Raw genomic sequence first — 19,086 nt, 5'->3', positions numbered from 1 at the left:
ACGACCCAGTAGGGGGCCACTGATCGTAGAGGGTCAGACGCCATAACCACACGAACCAGTAGAGGGCTACTGGTCGTAGACGGCCAGACGCCATAACCACACGACCAAGCAGAGGGCTACTGGTCGTAGACGGTCAGACGCCATAACCACACGACCCCGTAGAGGGCTACTGGTCGTAGACGGTCAGACGCCAACACCACACGACCAACCTCGGTCTACTTCTACATCCTTTATTTATTTTTACAGCTACATTGACATCGATGTTCGTAATTGTGGATTTTACATCTTTGCATACTCTGTGTGCGCCATTGCAATCAAATGTATGAAAATAAGATGAAAATAGATTTTGAAGTATTTGTCGGTAGGCCTGCAGTTTGGTACTATTCCTGACCGCTTTCTGTTGAAGCATATTAGGACCAACTGTTTCAGAAGTATGTGCACGTGACAATATAGTACAACCGAGTCTCAACTGTCCCTACCCTGTTACATGCGCGTGAAAAACGGCATGTACTTGTATACATACCAGTTGGTTGGGTAACACAGCGACCTTGTGTATGAGAACCTCCCCCTCGTCTGTCCCAGGGTAAATTTGGCAGACAGCTCTGGATATAGTGTAATCCCCCGTGTTGCCCTGGTTTGTCTGCCATGGATGCTACAGCTAATATTTGTGATGTGTGTATGTATATCAGAAACAGGAGTACCAACAGACCGGGAGTCAACTTGGTGAAACAGAAACCGATGTACAAGGGCAATAATGGATATGCAGGGGTTTAAGTTAAAGACGGTCGCCCACTTTTGACTGAATTTTCTCCCACCCTTTACAGGTGTGTCTCCTGTTTTAGCCGGGAAGATCAGCTTTTCTCTTACCCTAGACAGGTGTATCCGCACTTTTACCGGTGTGAGATTTCCTTTTCTCCCACACCTGACAGATTTATCTCCCGTTTTGCCGGTGCTAGATTTATCTGTCTCCGCCCTAGGGCTGAGACGGGGGGATTCCCCTATTCATAACAATGGTGTGACGTCACTTCAACAATACAATGACGTCACGTCAACAATCCATCAACGACACGTCAACCCTGAATTTAGCATGTAACGTTGTCATTACATTGTGTATAGGATACACACTGGAAGAACAGGGTAAGAGAAAAAGAATCATTCACCCTAGGGTTTAAACGGGGGGATACCCCTATTCATTAGGATACACACTGGAAGAACAGGGTAAGAGAAAAAAAATCATTCACCCTAGGGTTTAAACGGGGGGATACCCCTATTCATAACAATGGTGTGACGACACTTCAACAATACAATGGGGTCACGTCAACAATCCGCCAACATCACGTCAACCCTGAATTTTGCATGTAACGTTGTCATTACATTGTGTATAGGATACACACTGGAAGAACAGGGTCAGAGAAAAAGAATCATTCACCCCCTTGGGGGTGAGATAGTAGAATCTCACCCCGAGGGGAATTTTCTTAAGTTGCCAAACACTCGGCAAAGCCTCGTGTTTGGCAACTTAAGAAACTTCCCCTCGGGTTGAGATTCTACTATCTCACCCCCAAGGGGGTGAAAGATTCTATTAGTCATAGAGATAGCCTTAGCTTGTGCCGATTTGCACATGTTCAACTGTGACGTCATTAAGATGTGTCACCGGTAATTGTGACGACATCAAAAGTGATTGACAATATTCATGACCCACATGTGTTTTTTTTAACAAACAAGGCAGACTACTGTCGGTGGAGTTGTGACTGAAATAATAGGATGGGAGGAAAATAAACATCGCCTACCTTGAGGATGTAACAGAGAAATCTCCAACCCTCGGGGTGATTTGTTTGGTTGTCTAACCCTCGGCAGAGCCACGGGTTAGACAACCAAAAACATAACCCTTCGGGTAGGATATTTCTCTGTTATACCCTGATTGTTTTCTCCCATCCTATTATTTCACATATTACACATGTGAAGGGTGGGAGAAATCTATGTCACGCCCTCAAGGTAGGGGGTGCACTATTAGTCACGCCCTTAAGGTAAGGGGATGTACCATTAGTCAATTCGTTACAGCGCATTGCTTCCGAGGAAATAATTCAATATGTTAGAAAGGTATGTCTGGACGGAACTATGTTGCATACCGTTATCAATGTTAAAACGATGCATTTTCATACTTATACCTACATTCAAAACAGCACGGACAATGTTACTCTATCGTTCTTTATGGTCTCATTTTATAAATCGATAGACAGAACAGACATTTTTGCGGGAGCAAGCTCGTGGTGTTCGTGTTTACACAAGAACTGTACATAGAAACTGTAATTTGACGTCACCAATGGTATCATGTTTACGTCATAAAGGTGACATACATGTATCGTTGACTTTTACTTCCGGTGTTAGATTAACATACTAAAGTTAGTATAACGTAAACATTTATTTCCGATGTAATATTAATATCGCACAGTTTTCACAGTGTTGACCCATATTTTCGATGCAATGTTAACGTCTGATATAACGTTGGCTTTACTTCCGGTATAATGTTGGCTTTACTTCCGGCATGATGTTGGCGTCCTATATTACACTACGTTGAATATTACGTTGAATTGTATTCTAAACTTCATGTAGTTCGTATAATGTTGACCTTTATTTCCGGTTTTACGTTTCGCCATGTATGGGCATAACGTTGACATTTACTTCCGGTATAATGTTTTTGTCCTATATGTAGCTGGTATAACGCTGACTTTTACTTCCGGTATATTGTTGAAGAACAAAAGAAAATATACATTGTTGACTTTTACTTCCGGTGTTTTGCTGGCTTTAACTTCCGCCTTATTGTTGAAATCCTATAGATGGTATAACCTCAGATGTAATTGTCACGTTACATAGCTTTTTCCTCTCTTGCGTAAAGGGGTAATTGTACAGCAATATTAACGACACGCCCATCTTTCATTCATATTTAAGGTGTACACTATTGGCAGATGTAAACCACTACTGTTTACATGTGAATGATATAGTTTGCACGTGCGTCATGCATTGCATTAAATGAGGAGAACATAACTAGTTGTGTGTGTCTGGTGAGTCAGTCTGAGAAAAGCCAGTAAACACTGCGTCATTCAACTATTTGAAACAGCGTGTTGTGAGAGATATTAATATGCCTTGGGTTATGTATGGGCACTTTTTGCGGTACACTATTCAATTTGTACGTACGTTTAAATGGGTGAATTTTGTGATAAACCGTGTAAATTTACTGACAGTTATAATGTATTTCGGCCTGACGTAATGGGTCACGTGACACATGATATATGCTGTGTTTACAAAACAGTGTTCATTGATAATGTTTGTGACCCGATTTCTTTGCTTCAGTAAGGATATAAGCACGGATATAAACGTTACCGTTGGTTGTCTAACAATTTACCACGGAAAGTAAGAAGTGTCTTTAGCCCCGTAGTTACCTACACATCGCGTGCTTTTAAACAACAGCATACACATATAAATATACTCTCTCTTTTTTATTAATTAAGTAACAAAATTAAAATTAAAAATTCTGAAAAATAAAAATTCAGAAAAGTGAAACCGATCACACTGAAATAATCGTTATAGTTGATTCACGGGACCAGTAGTGAAAATAAGTTTGATTTTACTCCAGAGGCCCCTATACTAATCGGCTGATTGCTGCAGTTTGTTAAAAATAGGGCACGCCTGACATCTTATTCCTTTAAATATACCGAGATATTTCTATACACAATAAGTCGTTTACTTAATTGCATTTGATTACTGAACTGCTCCCAGCAGGACACAATGGTCCGGAATGTCTCGCTAAGAAATATGGCGCAGTTTCGCATAATTATGACAATTATATCGATGTTATAAAGTCCCTTCGTGTTTGAAATATTTCTATACTACTTATCGACATGTTCAAGGTTTGGTAGCCTAAGAAATACGGGCCTATTTTTAACTGATTATATCTCAAACAGGAATATAAAAGTTGCTCGAAATAGCATAGCTCGTCTGTTTAAATAACTTTACTGAAGGGATTACGTATATATGTGTTGTAACTTTACTGAAGGGATTACGTATATATGTGTTGTAACTTTACTGAAGGGATTACGTATATATGTGTTGCAAGTTGACTCGATCGTATTCATGTCTGTATATTTATCCATAGATTTGGGAGCTTAATCTGTATACGTGATTGGTATCTCCCACCAGAGCAAAAACATATACTGCATGTTTTATCAATCATCAACCTTAAATTGACGAGATATTGTGAACATGTTTTCTGGAATGTTTACCAATGATGTAAAGTCTAACGAAAATGAATTTAAGGGTTAATACGAGAAGCAACCATTATCTTTTTATGACAATAAACGTTATGTCTGTAATATTTGAGAAAAAAATAGCCAATTTGACTGCTTCCTTTGTAATTATTAGAGTGGAGGATAACTGGCAATTTTATCTACATCAGAATTCTACCAACATCAGAAAGTACCTACCATTGACAATTCTACCCACATCTGACAACTCTACCTACATCTGACAAGTCTACCTACATCTAACAATTCTACCTACATCCGACAATTTTACCTACATCCGGCAACTCTACCTACATCTAACAATTCTACCCACATCTGACAATCGTCCATACATCTGGCATTCTACCTACATCTAACAATTCTACCTACATCTAACAATTCTACCTACATCTAACAATTCTACCTACATCTGACAATTCTACCCACATCTGACAATTCTACCCACATCTGACAATTCTACCCACATCTGACAATTCTACCTACATCTGACAATTCTACCCACATCTGACAATTCTACCTTTAACTGACAATTCTACCTTTAACTGACAATTCTACATTTAACTGACAATTCTACCTTTAACTGACGATTCTACCCACATCTGACAATTCTACCCACATCTGACAATTCTACCCACATCTGACAATTCTACCTTTAACTGACAATTCTACCTTTAACTGACAATTCTACCTTTAACTGACAATTCTACCTTTAACTGACAATTCTACCTTTAACTGACAATTTTACCTTTAACTGACATTTCTACCTTTAACTGACGATTCTACCTTTAACTGACAATTCTACCTACTGACAATTCTACCCACATCTGACAAGTCTACATTTAACTAACAATTCTACATTCAACTGACAATTCTACCTTTAACTGACAATTCTACCTTTAACTGACAATTCTACCTTTAACTGACAATTCTACCTTTAACTGACGATTCTACCTTTAACTGACAATTCTACCTACTGACAATTCTACCCACATCTGACAATTCTACATTTAACTAACAATTCTACATTTAACTGACAATTCTACCCACATCTGACAATTCTACCCACATCTGACAATTCTACCTTTAACTGACAATTTTACCTTTAACTGACAATTCTACCTTTAACTGACATTTCTACCTTTAACTGACGATTCTACCTTTAACTGACAATTCTACCTACTGACAATTCTACCCACATCTGACAATTCTACATTTAACTAACAATTCTACATTTAACTGACAATTCTACCCACATCTGACAATTCTACCCACATCTGACAATTCTACCTTTAACTGACAATTTTACCTTTAACTGACAATTCTACCTTTAACTGACATTTCTACCTTTAACTGACGATTCTACCTTTAACTGACAATTCTACCTACTGACAATTCTACCCACATCTGACAATTCTACATTTAACTAACAATTCTACATTTAACTGACAATTCTACCCACATCTGACAATTCTACCCACATCTGACAATTCTACCTTTAACTGACAATTTTACCTTTAACTGACAATTCTACATTTAACTGACAATTTTACCCACATCTGACAATTCTACCCACATCTGACAATTCTACCTTTAACTGACAATTCTACCTTTAACTGACAATTCTACCTACTCACAATTCTACCTTTAACTGACAATTCTACCTACTCACAATTCTACCTTTAACTGACAATTCTACCCACATCTGACAATTCTACCTGCAACTGACATTTCTACCTTTAACTGACAATTCTACCCTCATCTGACAATTCTACCCAAATCTGACAATTCTATCCTTAACCGACAATTCTACCTTTAACTGACAATTCTACCTGTAACTGACAATTCTACCCAAATCTGACAATTCTAGCCTTAACCGACAATTCTACCTTTAACTGACAATTCTAACCGAATCTAACAATTCTACCCACATCTGACAATTCTACCTTTAACCGACAATTCTACCCACATCTGACAATTCTACCTTTAACTAACAATTCTACCCACATCTGACAATTCTACCTTTAACTAACAATTCTACCCACATCTGACAATTCTACCTTTAACCGACAATTCTACCCACATCTGACAATTCTACCTGCAACTGACATTTCTACCTTTAACTGACAATTCTACCCTCATCTGACAATTCTACCCAAATCTGACAATTCTATCCTTAACCGACAATTCTACCTTTAACTGACAATTCTAACCGAATCTAACAATTCTACCCACATCTGACAATTCTACCTGCAACTGACATTTCTACCTTTAACTGACAATTCTACCCTCATCTGACAATTCTACCCAAATCTGACAATTCTATCCTTAACCGACAATTCTACCTTTAACTGACAATTCTACATACTGACAATTCTACCTTTAACTGACAATTCTACCCAAATCTGACAATTCTATCCTTAACCGACAATTTTACCTTTAACTGACAATTCTACCTGTAACTGACAATTCTACCCAAATCTGACAATTCTATCCTTAACCGACAATTCTACCTTTAACTGACAATTCTAACCGAATCTAACAATTCTACCCACATCTGACAATTCTACCTGCAACTGACATTTCTACCTTTAACTGACAATTCTACCCTCATCTGACAATTCTACCCAAATCTGACAATTCTATCCTTAACCGACGATTCTACCTTTAACTGACAATTCTACCTACTCACAATTCTACCTTTAACTGACAATTCTACCCAAATCTGACAATTCTATCCTTAACCGACAATTCTACCTTTAACTGACAATTCTACCTACTAACAATTCAACCCTTAACTGACAATTCTACACACATCTGACAATTCTACTGACAATTCTACCTTTAACTGACAATTCTACCCAAATCTGACAATTCTAGCCTTAACCGACAATTCTACCTTTAACTGACAATTCTACCTTTAACTGACAATTCTACCTTCAACTGACGATTCTACCCACACCTGACAATTCTACCCACAACTGACAATTCTACCTTTAACTAACAATTCTACCTTTAACTGACAATTCTACCTTTAACTGACAATTTTAACTTTAACTGACAATTCTACCTTTAACTGACAATTCTACCCGAATCTGACAATTCTACCCACATCTGACAATTCTACCTTTAACTGACAATTCTACCTTTAACTGACAATTCTACCTTTAACTAACAATTCTACCTTTAACTGACAGTTCTACCTTTAACTGACAATTCTACCCACATCTGACAATTCTACCTTTAACTGAAAATTTTACCTTTAACTGACAATTCTACCTTTAACTAACAATTCTACATTTAACTGACAATTCTACCCATATCTGACAATTCTACCCACATCTGACAATTCTACCTTTAACTGACAATTTTACCTTTAACTGACAATTCTACCTTTAACTGACATTTCTACCTTTAACTGACGATTCTACCTTTAACTGACAATTCTACCTACTGACAATTCTACCCACATCTGACAATTCTACCCACATCTGACAATTCTAACTACTAACAATTCTACCCTTAACTGACCATTCTACACACATCTGACAATTCAACTGACAATTCTACCTTTAACTGACAATTCTACCTTTAACTGACGATTCTACCCACATCTGACAATTCTACCCACAACTGACAATTCTACCTTTAACTAACAATTCTACGTTTAACTGACAAATTCTACCTTTAACTACAATTCTACCCTTAACTGACAATTCTACCTTTAACTGACGATTCTACCCACATCTGACAATTCTACCCACAACTGACAATTCTACCTTTAACTGACAATTCTACATTTAACTGACAATTCTACCCATATCTGACAATTCTACCCACATCTGACAATTCTACCACATCTGACAATTCAACCTTTAACTGACAATTTTACCTTTAACTGACAATTCTACCTTTAACTGACAATTCTACCTGTAACTGACAATTTTACCTTTAACTGACAATTCTACCTGTAACTGACAATTTTACCTTTAACTGACAATTCTACATTTAACTGACAATCCTACCCATATCTGACAATTCTACCCACATCTGACAATTCTACCTGTAATTGACAATTCTACCTTTAACTGACAATTCTCCCCGCATCTGACAATTCTACCTTTAACTGACAATTCTACCTGTAACTGACAATTTTACCTTTAACTGACAATTCTACCTGTAACTGACAATTCTACCTACTGACAATTCTACCCACATCTGACAATTCTACCGGTAACTGACAATTCTACCTTTAACTGACAATTCTCCCCACATCTGACAATTCTACCTTTAACTGACAATTCTACCTTTAACTGACAATTCTACCTGTAACTGACAATTCTACCCACATCTGACAATTCTACCCACATCTGACAATTCTACCCAAATCTGACAATTCAACCTTTAACAGACAATTCTACCTTTAACTGACAATTTTACCTTTAACTGACAATTCTACCTTTAACTGACAATTCTACCTGTAACTGACAATTCTACCCACATCTGCCAATTCTACCCACATCTGACAATTCTACCTTTAACTGACAATTCTACCTACTGACAATTCTACCCACATCTCACAATTCTACCCACATCTGACAATTCTACCTGTAATTGACAATTCTACCTTTAACTGACAATTCTACATTTAACTGACAATTCTACCTTTAACTCCCAATTCTACCCTTAACTGACAATTCTACCTTTAACTGACATTTCTACCTTTAACTGACAATTCTACCTTTTACTGACAATTCTACCTGTAACTGACAATTCTCCCCACATCTGACAATTCTACCTGTAACGGACATTTCTACCTTTAACTGACAATTCTACCTTTTACTGACAATTCTACCTGTAACTGACAATTCTACCTTTAACTAACAATTCTACCTTTAACTGACAATTCTACCTGTAACTTACAATTCTACCCACATCTGACAATTCTACCTGTAATTGACAATTCTACCTTTAACTGACAATTCTACCTACTGACAATTCTACCTACATCTGACAATTCTACATTTAACTGACAATTCTACCCATATCTGACAATTCTACCCACATCTGACAATTCTACCGGTAACTAACAATTCTACCTTTAACTGACAATTCTACCCCTAACTGACAATTCTACACACATCTGACAATTCTACCTGTAACTGACATTTCTACCTTTAACTGACAATTCTACCTTTTACTGACAATTCTACCTGTAACTGACAATTCTACCTACATCTGACAATTCTACATTTAACTGACAATTCTACCTTTAACTCCCAATTCTACCCTTAACTGACAATTCTACCCACATCTGACGATTCTACCCACATCTGACAATTCTACCCAAATCTGACAATTCAACCTTTAACAGACAATTCAACCTTTAACTGACAATTTTACCTTTAACTGACAATTCTACCTGTAACTGACAATTCTACCCACATCTGCCAATTCTACCCACATCTGACAATTCTACCGGTAACTAACAATTCTACCTTTAACTGACAATTCTACATTTAACTGACAATTCTACCTTTAACTCCCAATTCTACCCTTAACTGACAATTCTACCCACATCTGACGATTCTACCTTTAACTGACAATTCTACCTACTAACAATTCTACCCTTAACTGACAATTCTACCTTTAACTGACATTTCTACCTTTAACTGACGATTCTACCTTTAACTGACAATTCTACCTTTTACTGACAATTCTACCTGTAACTGACAATTCTACCCACATCTGACGATTCTACCCACATCTGACAATTCTACCCAAATCTGACAATTCTATCCTTAACTGACAATTCTACCTTTAACTGACATTTCTACCTTTAACTGACGATTCTACCTTTAACTGACAATTCTACCTACTGACTAACTGACAATTTTACCTTTAACTGACAATTCTACCTTTACCTGACAATTCTACCTTTAACTGACAATTCTACCTTTAACTGACAATTCTACACACATCTTCACAGTTATTCATGTATCTGACCAGTCTAGTGATATCTTTGTCCATCTTTATTTTTTTTTTACTTCTTTGAACTGAAAGGATATATCCTCAACATTTGACTTCAAACGAAAATTTTACAGAAAACAATCCTAATAAAGAAAGTATCTGCTCAATTGAACGCAGAATTTGTGATTTCTTTATTACCAAACGTCTGAATCCTGCGTACCAAACAGCAATGATAAATGACCGTGTCCTATATATAGAGCGACGCCGTTTTTCGTGCTCTCGATGTTAATGTCATAACGAGTGAATTCCGATTGATCTAGACACACTACAGCCTGATATAAATAATCAAGATAACCGTTACATCACAAATAAAGACACGTTTGACCTGTATGTTTACACAAATTAATTAGGCTTGAAAGTTAACCTTTAAAACCACATAATGGGTGTCGATGGTTTACAGTGATGAATAGCGACATTATGGTAACATAAACAAAGCTAAGGTGAGATGTAAATTAAAACAATTAGTAAACCTATATAAAATATACGTTTGACATTTTGAATTGTTAATACTGATCATGGCATCTCATAGAAAGTATATTAGGGCCTATCAAAATAAACGATCCACCAAGCTAGCAAGCACGTGCATATACCATCAACTGTACTAAATGTTGCAATATAAATTATGTTAAATTATTGTCTACATTGTGATGTGGGCGTGTCAAAGTTCCATTACATTGTGATGTGGGTGTGTCAAAGGTCCATTACATTGTTATGTGGGTGTGTCAAAGGTCCATTACATTGTTATGTGGGCGTGTCAAAGTTCCACTACATTGTGATGTGGGAGTGTCAAGGTTCCATTACATTGTGATGTTGGTGTGTCAAAGTTCCAACACATTGTTATGTGGGTGCGTCAAAGTTCCATTACATTGTGATGTGGGCGGGTCAAAGTTCCATTACATTGTGATGTGGGTGTGTCAAAGTTTCATTACATTGTGATGTGGGTGTGTCAAAGTTCCATTACATTGTTATGTGGGTGTGTCAAAGTTCCATTACATTGTTATGTGGGTGTGTCAAAGTTCCATTACATTGTTATGTGGGTGTGTAGATCGCTATTCTTAGTGCTTCCAGTGCAGATTGCCTGTGTTGACCGTTATACCTAGTGTGTATATTACAAGTTCCCTGTGTTGACCGCTTCACCTAGGGTGTATATTACAAGTTCCCTGTGTTGCCCGTTATACCTAGTGTGTATATTACAACTTCCCTGTGTTGACCGTTATACACAGTGTATATATTACATGTAGTCAGTGTTGACCGCTTTACTTAGTGTATATATTACAGGTGGTCTGTGTTGACCGCTTATTACAGTAAGTCAGTGTTGACCGCTTTACGTTGTTTATATAACAGGTGACTTATGCTGACCGCTATACTCAGTGTGTATATTACACTATACAGGTGACTTGTGTTGACCGCTATACTCAGTGTGTATATTACAATATACATGTGACCTGTGTTGACCGCTATACTCAGTGTGTATATTACACTATACATGTGACCTGAGTTGACCGCTATAATCAGTGTGTATATTACACTATGCAGGTGACCTGTGTTGACCGCTATACTCAGTGTGTATATTACACTATGCAGGTGACTTATGCTGACCGCTATAATCAGTGTGTATATTACACTATACAGGTGAGTTATGTTGACCGCTATACTCAGTGTGTATATTACACTATACAGGTGACTTGTATTGACCGCTATACCCAGTGTGTATATTACACTATGCAGGTGACCTGTGTTGACCGCTATACTCAGTGTGTATATTACACTATACAGGTGACATGTGTTGACCGCTATACTCAGTGTGCACATTCCACTATACAGGTGACTTATGCTGACCGCTATACTCAGTATGTACATTACACTATACATGTGACCTGTGTTGACCGGTATACTCAGTGTGTATATTACACTATACATGTGACTTGTGTTGACCGCTATACTCAGTGTGTATATTACATTATACATGTGACCTGTGTTGACCGCTATACTCAGTGTGTATAATATACTATGTAGGTGACTTGTGTTGACCGCTATACTCAGTGTGTATATTATACTATTCAGGTGACTTGTGATGACCGCTATACTCAGAGTGTAATTTAAAGTGACTTGTGTTGACCGCTATACTCAGTGTATGTATTTGTCGGCCACTTTTTCATGCCATTCGTTATTATTACAGGGGGGCTTTGTTGGGCCAACATCTCGCCGTCCAATACGTGTAGTACCCTGTACAGAGCCAACATCACCCAGGAGGACTGCTGTCGCCGGACTTTCTCTCCCTCCCTTGGCTGGTCCCCCTCCGAATTCCTCACCAACGGACAGGTGTTTTACTGGAGGGCCCTGATGAGGGACATTTCCAATTGTCACCGTTGTCATAGTAAGTTAGGGGATGTGGGCGTTATCATCAAACATTTTGTGACCACGAGAATTTCACAATCTGAAAAATGTACATGAACATCAATAGACATGAACAATCATCTGATTATAGAAGGGCCCCACATTAGTCGCTTCAAATGATGATGCGTTAGGATTGTTCCGATTCTAAATAGACGCGTCTTATACATATAATTTCACAGCAGGTCATATGTTCATGTTTGTTTATAGGTAAATGTTTCATATCTTGTGTCAGAAAGAAGTAAGATGATATCTATATTTGGAACCGTCTCATTTTTTCGTCCTTCATCCTAGATAGTTGTGCCAACATCCGATGTGCTCCGGGACGAGTGTGCCGGATGCGGAAGGGCGTACCTAAGTGTGTGTGTCGGCCCCGGTGTACGGGCGAGTTGCGGAAACGCGGTGCTTTGTGCGGTACCGATAGTGTCAACTACAAGAATTATTGTCACATGCTCAAAAGAAACTGCAGGAAGAACCAACGGACAAATGTTGCCTACTTCGGCAAGTGTAAACGTGAGTTTGCGAATGTCTTCATTGCATGAAGTAGAATATGTTTGCTCAGTTATGTTTCGATATCCCCAACGTTGGACATCAAACATAATATTGGAGTTTACAAATAAAATTTGCGAACTGGATATAAAACCCGATGCTAAACAAGCCACTGTCATAAAAAGCATCTAAGTGATATATATGTGCTATACAGTCATGATATCCCAACACACACAAAATGTCACACAGTTCCATACAGTTGGCAGAACGTCCCGATACAATAAGGCCAAACTAAGGTCATACAGGTTCACACGATAGTCTTCACGACCAATCAACACAATAAGGTCATACAGGTCAACAAGATAGTCTTAACGACCAATCAGCACAAAAAGGTCAACAGGGCCACACGATAGTCTTAACGTCCAATCAACACAATAAGGTCATACAGGTCACCACGATAGTCTTAACGACCAATCAAATCAGCACAATAAGGTCATACAGGTTCACAAGATAGTCTTCACGACCAATCAACACAATAAGGACATACAGGTTCACACGATAGTCTTAACGCCCAATCAACACAATAAGGTCAAACAGGTCCACACGATAGTCTTAACGACAAATCAACACAATAAGGTCATACAGGTCAACACGATAGTCTTAACGACGAATCAGCACAAAAAGGTCATACAGGTTCACACGATAGTCTTAACGCCCAATCAACACAATAAGGTCAAACAGGTCCACACGATAGTCTTAACGACAAATCAACACAATAAGGTCATACAGGTCCATACGATAGTCTTAACGACCAATCAACACAATAAGTTCATACAGGTCAACACGAAAGTCTAAACGACCAATCAACACAATAAGGTCATAAAGGTCCAGACGATAGTCTTAACGACCAATCAACACAATGAGGTCATACAGGGCCACACGATAGTCTTAACGGCCAATCAGCACAATAAGGTCATACAGGGCCACAGGATAGTCTTAACGACCAATCAACACAATAAGGACATACAGGTTCACACGATAGTCTTAACGACCAGTCAACACAATAAGGTCATACAGGTTCATACGATAGTCTTCACGACCAATCAACCCAATAAGGTCATACAGGGCCACACGATAGTCTTAACGTCCAATCAACACAATAAGGTCATACAGGTCACCACGATAGTCTTAACGACCAATCAGCACAAGCACAATAAGGTCATACAGGTCCAAACGATAGATTTAACGACCAATCAACACAATAAGGCCATACAGGTCCACGGGATAGTTTTAACGACCAATGAGCACAATAAGGTCATACAGGGCCACAGGATAGTCTTAACGACCAATCAGCACAAGCACAATAAGGTCATACAGGTCCAAACGATAGATTTAACGACCAATCAACACAATAAGGGCATACAGGGCACCACGATAGTCTTAACGACCAATCAAATCAGCACAATAAGGTCATACAGGGCCACAGGATAGTCTTAACGACCAATCAACACAATAAGTTCATACAGGTCAACACGAAAGTCTAAACGACCAATCAACACAATAAGGCCATACAGGTCCACGGGATAGTTTTAACAACCAATGAGCACAATAAGGTCATACAGGTCAAAACGATAGAGTTAACGACCAATCAACACAATAAGGGCATACAGGGCACCACGATAGTCTTAACGACCAATCACCACAATAAGGTCATACAGGGCCACAGGATAGTCTTAACGACCAATCAGCACAATAACGTCATACAGGTTCACACGATAGTCTCCACGACCAATCAACACAATAAGGTCATACAGGTCCACGGGATAGTTTTAACGACCAATGAGCACAATAAGGTCATACAGGTCCAAACGATAGTTTTAACGACCAATCAACACAATAAGGTCATACAGGTCAACAAGATAGTCTTAACGACCAATCAACACAATAAGGTCATACAGGTCAACACGACAGTCTAAACGACCAATCAACACAATAAGGTCATACAGGTCAGCACGACAGTCTAAACGACCAATCAACACAATAAGGTCATACAGGTCAACACGACAGTCTAAACGACCAATCAACACAATAAGGTCATACAGGGCCACACGATAGTCTTAACGACCAATCAGCACAGTAAGGTCAACAGGGCCACACGATAGTCTTAACGACCAATCAACATAATCAGGTCATACAGGTCAACACGATAGTCTCAACGTCCAATCAGCACAATAAGGTCATACAGATCCACACGATAGTTTTAACGACCAATCAACCAAATTAAAGTCATACAGGTCCACACGATAGTCTTAACGACCAATCAGCACAATAAGGTCATACAGATCCACACGATAGTTTTAACGACCAATCAACACAATAAGGTCATACAGGTCAACACGACAGTCTAAACGACCAATCAACACAATAAGGTCATACAGGTGCAAACGATAGTCATAACGACCAATCAACACAATAAGGTCATACAGGTCCAAACGATAGTCATAACGACCAATCAACACAATAAGGTCATACAAGTCCACACGATAGTCATAACGACCAATCAGCACAATAAGGTCATACAGGTCCACACGATAGTCTTAACGACCAATCAGCACAATAAGGACATACAGGTCCACACGATAGTCTTAACGTCCAATCAACACAATAAGGTCATACAGGTCAACACGACAGTCTAAACGACCAATCAACACAATAAGGTCATACAGGTCCAAACGATAGTCTTAACGACCAATCAACATAATAAGGTAATACAGGGCCGCAAGATAGTCTTAGCGACCAATCAGCACAATAAGGTCATACAGGTCCACACGATAGTTTTAACGACCAATGAACACAATAAGGTCATACAGGTCAACACGATAGGCTTAACGACCAATCAACACAATAAGGTCATACAAGTCCACACGATAGTCATAACGACCAATCAGTAAGGTCATACAGGTCACCACGATAGTCTTAACGACCAATCAGCACAATAAGGACATACAGGTCCACACGATAGTCTTAACGTCCAATCAACACAATAAGGTCATACAGGTCAACACGATAGGCTTAACGACCAATCAACACAATAAGGTCATACAGGTGCAAACGATAGTCATAACGACCAATCAACACAATAAGGTCATACAGGTCCCAACGATAGTCTTAACGACCAATCAGCACAATAAGGACATACAGGTCCACACGATAGTCTTAACGTCCAATCAACACAATAAGGTCATACAGGTCCACAAGATAGTCTTAACGACCAATCAGCACAATAAGGTCACACAGGTCAACACGATAGTCTTAACGACCAATCAATATAATGAGGTCATACAGGTCCAAACGATAGTCATAACGACCAATCAACACAATAAGGTCATACAGGTCCAAACGATAGTCATAACGACCAATCAGCACAATAAGGCCATACAGGTCCACACGATAGTTTTAACGACCAATCAACACAATAAGGTCATACAGGTGCAAACGATAGTCATAACGACCAATCAACACAATAAGGTCATACAGGTGCAAACGATAGTCATAACGACCAATCAACACAATAAGGTCATACAGGTCCAAACGATAGTCTTAACGACCAATCAACATAATAAGGTAATACAGGTCCACAAGATAGTCTTAACGACCAATCAGCACAATAAGGTCACACAGGTCAACACGATAGTCTTAACGACCAATCAGCAAAATAAGGTCATACAGGTTCACACGATAGTCTTAACGACCAATCAGCACAATAAGGACATACAGGTCCACACGATAGTCTTAACGTCCAATCAACACAATAAGGTCATACAGGTCAACACGACAGTCTAAACGACCAATCAACACAATAAGGTCATACAGGTCAACACGACAGTCTAAACGACCAATCAACACAATAAGGTCATACAGGTCCAAACGATAGTCTTAACGACCAATCAGCACAATAAGGACATACAGGTCCACACGATAGTCTTAACGTCCAATCAACACAATAAGGTCATACAGGTCAACACGATAGTCTTAACGTCTCAACACAATAAGGCCATACAGGTCCACAAGGTTGTCTTAACGCCCAAACACAAAAACGGTCATACAGGTCCACAAGGTAGTCTTATCGCCCAATCAAAAAGAGTCATACAGTTCAACAAGGTAGTCTGAAGTCCCAAAACAAAAAGGGCCATACATGTCCACAAAGTAGTCTGAAGTCCCAACACAAAAATGGTCATACAGGTCCACAAGGTAGTCTGAAGTCCCAAAACAAAAAGGGCCATACATGTTCACAAGGTAGTCTGAAGTCCCAACACAAAAAGGGTCATACAGGTCCACAAGGTAGTCTGAAGTCCCGAAACAAAAAGGGCCATACATGTTCACAAGGTAGTCTGAAGTCCCAACACAAAAAGGGTCATACAGTCTGCGACACGACACATATGTGACAGTTATACCAGTAGGTCTGCCATATTGATGCAGTTTATTATTTATCTTTTCGGGTTTTTTTTAATGAAAATGTTATTGAGATTGATACTTTTCCCATCAATTCAAAGTTTCCCCTTGTCATAGGTAAGGCCAGGTCAGTAGCTAGAACAGCAACAGAGGAACAGTTGACGTCACGCGCTGCACATAATGAAGAGATAAACAACGCTATCATAAAGAATTTGTTTGTTTTTAAAAAAATAAGTAAATTTGAAATGAATAACAATCGTATCAAATAATCCTCGATTACAGTGTTAGGGAAAGTTTTTAAAAAAGTACTTTATCACGGTCGTTTATAACATATCATAACGTAATATAGCATATCTTGTAAATTAAACAATGCATCCCCCCTGTTTTCTGTTGATAGGGGCGTGTAAGAAGGTGAAGTGTTTAGCCGGGACTCAGTGCCTCGAGGACCAGAATGGACTTCCCCATTGTGTGCGATGTCGGTCAGTTTGTCCAGTGGTCACCAATCCTAACTTCGTGTGTGGAGATGACCAAGTATCGTACCCGAGCGTCTGTCACGTGCGGGCGGCCATATGCGTCCACCAGACGTCAATACGTATCGCCTATGGAGGCAGATGTCGAGGTGAGGCGCTTAGACTATGTAACCTCCACAATCCGGACACTTTAGTTAACGGAAGATAGTTGTAGCCGATGTCCATTAATAATCTAAGTAGCACCACTATAGGTAGAACTCGGAACTGTCAATTCAACCATGGTACACCCCTAATTAGTACAGCAATTATTTGTTGTGTATAAACCCTTTTCGTACGAGACTGATGTAGGTTTAATAAAACCCACATTCCTATAAAAATATACATATTTCAATAACCTGGCGCATTTCATTTAATTGTTTTCACTAGGCAATTACATGTTAGTATGCAGTTGTTTCTACGCCATTCTTTTACTAAAATGTAGTTGTTCACATATCATATGAAAACTATTAAAATATGCCACTCTGACACATCAGGAACTTCAGTTCAAACATGGAACTGCAGAGCAGAAATCAAATACCTTTAAGATGTGTTCTTAACTCCTACGATAACTCAGAATAGTAATCAATATATTCTGATTATCTATTATTTTTTTTATATCTGATATCGTCGTAGAGGGGACAAACCATTACGAAATGTCTTTCATCTCCTACATTGCCCGCCATTGCCCGTGTCTCAAGAGTTAAACAATATCTCTCCTATCGGCACAGCGGTCTAGAGTACCACTGTCTCGAGTACTAATAGTAACGAGTCAATATGAGAATGACGACCATACACGACTTCTAGTATTTGTTCTGTAGACGAAGGTTTCCGGTCTTACTGCAGACAAAGTATGTTAGAAGAATTCCACTGTAGGTAATCGTACATACAGTATAATCTTCCCTTTATTTTGTTTATGA

General features: G+C 38.7%; 1 protein-coding gene across 2 annotated transcripts in view; it reads left to right on the top strand.

The window, feature by feature from the left end:
• Positions 1–19,086, top strand: part of LOC110445601 (follistatin-A-like) — a 62,887-nt gene that overhangs the window by 31,438 nt on the left and 12,363 nt on the right. For both annotated transcript variants that reach the window (XM_021490284.1, XM_021490283.1), the window contains exons 2-4: positions 12,505–12,702; positions 13,014–13,232; positions 18,058–18,279. In XM_021490284.1, coding sequence (XP_021345959.1) covers positions 12,505–12,702; positions 13,014–13,232; positions 18,058–18,279 — 639 coding nt within the window. The remainder of the gene's footprint in view (positions 1–12,504; positions 12,703–13,013; positions 13,233–18,057; positions 18,280–19,086) is intronic.

The sequence above is a fragment of the Mizuhopecten yessoensis genome, unplaced genomic scaffold (assembly GCF_002113885.1).
Source record: "Mizuhopecten yessoensis strain PY_sf001 unplaced genomic scaffold, ASM211388v2 scaffold2329, whole genome shotgun sequence".
In the NCBI taxonomy this organism is placed as follows: Eukaryota; Metazoa; Mollusca; class Bivalvia; order Pectinida; family Pectinidae; genus Mizuhopecten; species Mizuhopecten yessoensis.
Note: the sequence above shows the minus strand (reverse complement) of the source record. Positions and strands in the feature narration are given on the sequence as shown.